Raw genomic sequence first — 6,586 nt, forward strand, 5'->3', positions numbered from 1 at the left:
GAGTTAGTTTCCTCTGAGACACTTTCTATGTGGGACTGCAGTTTGAGAGGCTGTTCCTGGCTTACAGCGTGTGAAATGGTGCATATCTGGACTTTCAATATGGTGCCAGAGGTCTGGAAGCCAGAATATCTCACCAGGGATAAGCCCATCCACCTCATCACCACACAATTCACTGAGAGCTGCAGCCAACAGATCAATAGCATGATTAATTAGGTCAAAAGCAAAAGACTGCAGGAAAACATTTGCCCAGATCATGGCAGGTCGAACACAGTGAAAATCATTTGCACCCACTTTAAATGGAATAATTCAGCACAAAACTTTCCAAACATGCATTGCTTGTCTTGTAAATATCTTTAATTAGCTTTCAAATTGAAATTTACCATTTTATTTCCTGCTGTTGTTGGAAGCAAAATTACTTTTACATTTATCATCCTCTAGTTTTGTTTTGATGGTATTTTTCAACATTCAGGGTGGCTTATCCCACAGTTTAATTCATGTGTCTTTCACACAGTAACTGTGTTGATGTGTGAAAATATTAAAAGTTGACAAGTTTATGAGGACATATGCTGTCAAATAAGGCTGCTTACTCCAATATTATTCGGAAATAATGCTGGATAATTGTTTAGAGAAGTTCAAAAGATGTTTGGCAAAATGCTATAAATGTTAACATTTGGATGGTTTTATATCATTTAGTGTCTGTCTAATGTTTTACTATCTGATGAAAAATGAATATTAATTATCCATTTAAAAATAAGTATTATTATTTTGTACCTATTGGACACAGTCAGAGGATGTATTTTCCAGATCGTATGCTAAGCTTAAACCCATCTACAGTGTGGACGTAAGAGACTCTGTTGTTTTATTCAAAGAACAGCAGGCGATATTTGTCGCTCAATCAATATCACTAAAGTAAAACAGATTATCTGGCCATTTATCAAATTGTTTTTGTGGGAGATTTTTTTTTCTGCAGATTCACTGTTGTGTTTCCCTGTATGAAACAAATGTTTATACTTCAAAATTATTTAACTGGTTATGAAGGGATGTGTAATGTCCTGGGCTAATAAATGAAGCTTTTTAAATATAAATTCTTTTTTCCCTTCTTTCACAAGCATCTGAGTCCTATTATAATCTATTTTGAATCATAAGTAGTAGCATGTTATGTACCTCTTGATTAAAAATACAATGTAGTTTCCACTGTTGAATTTGTTTGGACATGGATGAAGAAAATAATATATTTAATTTGAATGCTCATTTAACAGGATGAGTATCAGTGACTGAGAGATTAACTCATTTTGTTCCCTCTATGATGCTCCTATATCTCTATCTGCCTTTTCTGAAGGATATTATTTATGTTACTTTTCAGTGGAAACTGGCAGTTCTCTAAAATTGTCAGTGACCATTCTTCCTGCATGAATTTGAAAGTTAGTCAGCAAGTTTTTTTTGATAAACCTTTCTTACAACAAAATTCACAATTTCCAGTGAGAACAATACCTTACTTTATCCCTAGTTTGTCAGACCAGAGTCTAATTATATCACATTTTCACATCTAATCATTAGGAAGTTATGCTTGCATTCTTTAAGCATTATAATTACTGTATTTATATTAATTACATTAAAATTACATTTGAAAGTCAAATTTCTTCAATTGATCTTTATATCAGCTTCATTGATGAGTTTAATTAAAAATAAATTATTGTCACTTCAGAGACTATAATTTCTTCTGTATTATTATTTTAAAATGTATTTATCTGAGAAACCTGGGGATCCACATTGAATTAGTGTTCCATACAACTTACATTTATAAAACTATAATGAAATATCTCAAGTTACTTCACGGGAGTATAAAAAATTAATAAAGAATAACATTAAGAGATTTTCTGTCAGATGACCAAAAGCTTGGTGAGAGAGGTAAGTTTTATGAAGTGTCTGAAAAAAAAAATGAGATTGAGAAGTGGAGAGACACACAAATTGTATTCGAGGGCTTGGGACTTCAGCAAATGAAGGAATGCAACCAATAATTGAATAAATACAAATGGTCAGAATTAAAGGAGCTCACATATATTGGAGGGCTAAAGTGATGGAAAAGATTTAGAAACAAGGTTGAGAATTATAAAATGAAGATATTGTTTGCATGAGCGTTTACGTGGATCAGCTTACACAAGAGTGAAAGGGAACAGTATTTGCTGCAAATTAAGATATGGGTCACAAAATTTTGGCTGACAGCAAGTTTATAGTGGTTAAAACGTTTCAGGCCAATCATGAATGTATTGGAATTGATGAGTCTAGAGATAATGAAGCCATCAGTTAGGATTTCAGTAATATATGGGCTAAGAGTGAAGATTTTATAGATGTGAAAATAGATGGCTTTAGTGATGTGATATATATGAGGTCTTGAAATCAAAGTGACACCAAGGTTGCAAACAGACTGGTTTAGTGTCACAGAGTTGTCAGTGGGAGGGATGGCATTCGGGACAACAGAGTTTGGAGAGAGGACTGCAACAATGGCTTTGCGGTCTTCGCAATATTTAAATGGAGAAAATTTCTCCGCCTGCTACTAGATAATGATAAGCAACCAAATAATTTAACATCAGTGGAGATATTGAGAGAGTATAAGTGAGGTAGAGCTTGGTGTTAGCAGACATGTGCAAACTGTACAAGAAAGACCTTTGTTATAATTTCAACTGTGTTTTAATTGTTTTCATTGGATTGAGCGAAAAAGTACTTGGTAGTATTGTGAAGCTCCTGATATTATACTATTTTAACATGTAAAAGGCTGCCTGGCATTAAAGTGTATCCTCATGGTGTAAAACTGAAAATGTTCAAACAGTGTGGTGTAAAAATTATTCCACTGACAATTTTAACCTTATTTAGGAATGGTATAGAGTTATTATCACAGTTGTAATTAAAAATAAGTGGATTATAATCAAAAGAATAATTGCTAATTAAAATAGCGATGCACAGTAGAGGATGCCTTAGAAAACATGTACATTTAATGCCTTACTTTGGAAATTCACCATATGTCATTTGACAGAAGGGATTTGTCTCTTTAAGGGGCGTTACAAAGGAAATATTTCACAATGTGAAACATGAGAAGTGTGAAATTTGAAACTGACACAATTTGCATATACCACACTTCTACGTGTGTGATCTGGTCTGCTATTGGTTAGCAAGATATGTGTGTATGTTTCCAATCTGAAGCTACACCGTTTCCACTTGAATGAATGCCAGGGAGCTTTATAAAAAGGGAAGCACAGAAAATCCTTGCTAAAAGCTGCAGTATTGCAACCTGGTCTTCATCCTGAGAGCTCTGGAGCCATGATCTCACAGTCATTTGATTGCACATTCTTTGTGATAGCGTGCATCTTTTTGAAATGCTGCTTTGCTTTTGACAAGGGTATTGAACAAACTAAAAATGATGCTACAGAAATATTCTACAATCGCAAGGTACAACATGATAATCCAAGCAATTTAACATTAAATCAGGCAAGGAATGGAGGACGACAACCTAACCCATCAGATTTGAGTCGTAATGGTATGTTTTATATGTTTTAAAGAATAGTCTATTTGATTTCAAAGGCTTTTTTTTTGTTTTAGGCTTGTCTAAGTAATAGAACGATATTGTTAGATCCATAAAGTTACAAGACTTGATTTTTTCATAAATTAACAGCTTATGTTTCCACTCAAAAGTACAAAGTTAAATGCATGTATAGTGTAATTTATGAATATAAAAACAGCATAAGTAAACAACCTCATACGTTAAGGTTTTTAATATAACAAAAGCCTATGATCCGGTAAATTAAACATGTGAAAAGAAAGGGTCTAAAAAATTATTGAATGGGAACTAAGCATAGGTGCACCAAGGCAATGCATGAAAATGTAATCACAGCTATAGTAATATATAGTGTACAGATAATTCCATGAGATAACAATTTTCAAATCATTCTATGACTCTAAAATTATTAATCGTAATAATTATTTTTTCTTGAGCTCAACCAAACATAAACCAGCTTTCGGGCAGGTTTTTGAGAAGCAGACATGCATTCTGATCAATGCACGACGGTTTCAAGTAGCATTTGAATGTTCAGCTAGTTTTCAGTTACAGTTACTAGGATTACATGTGCTTTCGTGTCAGCTAAACTTGAAATCAACCCATCTTTGCGTTGCCTTCAAAGGAACCGACACCACATATATGGGACTTCTGACACTGAAGTTGGCAGAATTTCAATGAATTTCTTCCAAATTGAATATTAGGAATTAGGTTTTATTGTCACATGTACTGAAGTACAGGGATGCAGGAGAACAGTGAAAAATGTACAAAGTAAATGAATTCAGATTAATGTATTAGTATAAGGCGAATGAAAAAGGTCAATTACCGTGATTTATCAACATAGTTTTCTAAATTTACTTGCTTAATTTTCCAATGATGTGCATCTATATTAAGGTATGCCACTTTTTAAATCTTTACTTAAAGACAATTGCCTAGGCTCATGCAAAACACATCAGATGGATGAAAATCAGAATCAGCAAAACAAATAAAATATACTTAATTTTGAAGTATTTTCTTTTGTGTCTTGACTAAGTTTCAAAGTGGAAAGAGCTCAGAAAATATCAAACAAAATAATTGGCAAGTACAACCAATGCTTGTTCACCCCACATTCCGAAAATCAGTGAAAAGTTTCACGGCTATTTGGTTACAAGCCAGTCTAGGATAGGAGAAGCATTTAATGAAAAATATGTCCTTGTACTTCTAAAAGGTCTGCGATATATAGTGGAACAGAATTTTTACGTACTTTTCTTGTAGTTGTGAGGAAGTTATAAGTTTATTCTATATTTGATACCTAGAAAAGATGTCTTGAGTTTTAATAATCAACATTTGCCAGAAAAAAGTAAAGTCCAAGAAAAATGATGAAAATTAGCAAGCAACACATTTTTTGCAGCTAATGTTGATAGAGACTCTTAAAATTGAGGTTTATAGTAAAAGTGAATTCTATGTAAACTACAATTTGTTCTTTTTGAAATGTAGATCGATCTCAAGTTGGCTGTCGTGAGCTGAGATCAACCAAATACATTTCTGATGGCTTGTGTACAAGCATTAATCCAGTGAAGGAGTTAGTGTGTGCTGGGGGGTGCTTACCTGTGCCTGTACTCCCCAACTGGATTGGAGGTTATGGCCGGAAATACTGGAGCAGAAGGAATGCACAAGAGTGGCGCTGTGTGACAGACAAGACTCGTACTGAGAGGATTCAGCTTCAGTGCCAGAATGGTGGGACACGAACCTACAAAATCACTGTAGTTATTTCATGCAAGTGCAAGAGATACACACGACGGCACAACGAATCAAGCAATACCAACGTTGAGGAGACACTGCCAACAAACAAGAGAAGACTCAGAGGCAAAAAAAGATCCCGTAAGATTCACCAAGAGGAGACCAAGCATAAAGCAAATTGGCATGAATTGGAAGATAAACAGTGATTTTCTTTGTCGCCATGTGAACTGTACTGTGCAAAAGTGGGCTTCCTTTGTTGGTGTTCTCCATTTATTGAAACAAGATTATTCCATGTGTGTTAGGTATCATTAATTAACGAAGGAGTAAAGTTATGGTCCATCAGATCCATATAACCAATCAGAACTCCTGGATTAAAATATATATGCTCAGGACCCTGGCTACATTAATGTTTTCAATAGCATTCCTTACTGTGCACCTTTTGCTTAATAATGGCTTCAAAAAAGACAGTGATACCACTTTTGAATGCGTAATAGAACAAAAGTACAATAAATGGCTGTAGAACAATTAAGTTATTCAACAATGATTAAAATTAATTATGATTACAGTTACCATTGGTTAAATAAATCAAGCTAAGAATTATTTTGTTTCCAATAATTCTGTTGAATTGCAATTTCATCGGATTAATTGGTGACAGTTTATGTATATAGATATTTTTGGAAGAAGATTTAATCTGCATGAGATACCACATAAGAAAATAAATACGTTGGTCTCAAGCATTTTGTGCATTTCTAGATGTACATTACTGCTTTATCTTTAATGTAATACATGAGACAGTGTGAAGCAAATATACCTGATCAATGATAATACTTAAACTTATTCAACCCACACCCTCTTAATAGAAAGTTGTACTCATTTCTGTTCTCCCTGTTGAAATAAAGCTTGTTAGTGTCAAAACTATCAAATCCTCACCTTTTAATGAAACAATGTCCAAATGTTCATTTAATGGATAGGAACTATATAACATGACATTTATTAAATCTGATGACAAGGTCTTTATTTCAGCCTTTGAAAGAACATTTGTTGTCTATTTATTTTTTCAATGTAGATATTTAATAAACAGTTTTGTTTGGCTTTGGAAAATTCCTCAGCATAAGTTTTTTTTGTGGTTTTGTCACAATTCTACAACTATTTTCAGATTTTGCAGAAGGAGACCAGAACAAAAATGCAAATAACATAGTGTACATTAGTGTACACCTAATAGCATTCTGGCTCTTCAAATTTTCCAGCTTTATTTTGTGCTTTTTTCTTGCTGCGGAGTTTGAAGAGTACGAGAAACTCTAAAATTAGCTTTACTTAAAT

General features: G+C 33.7%; 1 protein-coding gene across 1 annotated transcript; it reads left to right on the forward strand.

Annotated features, from left to right (window-relative positions):
• Nucleotides 1-3,257: 3,257 nt before the first annotated feature.
• sostdc1a (sclerostin domain containing 1a) lies at nucleotides 3,258-6,321 on the forward strand. Its single transcript, XM_020516719.2, has 2 exons — nucleotides 3,258-3,532; nucleotides 5,024-6,321. Exons 1-2 carry the CDS (start codon nucleotides 3,316-3,318, stop codon nucleotides 5,470-5,472), a joined length of 666 nt encoding a protein of 221 aa, XP_020372308.1. The 5' UTR covers nucleotides 3,258-3,315; the 3' UTR covers nucleotides 5,473-6,321.
• Nucleotides 6,322-6,586: the final 265 nt, after the last annotated feature.

This window comes from Rhincodon typus, chromosome 2 (assembly GCF_021869965.1).
Source record: "Rhincodon typus isolate 14 chromosome 2, sRhiTyp1.1, whole genome shotgun sequence".
NCBI classification, from domain to species: Eukaryota; Metazoa; Chordata; class Chondrichthyes; order Orectolobiformes; family Rhincodontidae; genus Rhincodon; species Rhincodon typus.

Excerpts from the sequence above, each read along its gene's own strand:
- sostdc1a (XM_020516719.2), top strand. The coding sequence starts at position 3,316 with ATGATCTCACAGTCATTTGATTGCACATTCTTTGTGATAGCGTGCATC. Across the intron at positions 3,533-5,023 it reads ATCAGATTTGAGTCGTAATG|ATCGATCTCAAGTTGGCTGT; the intron begins GTATGTTTTATA and ends TTTGAAATGTAG.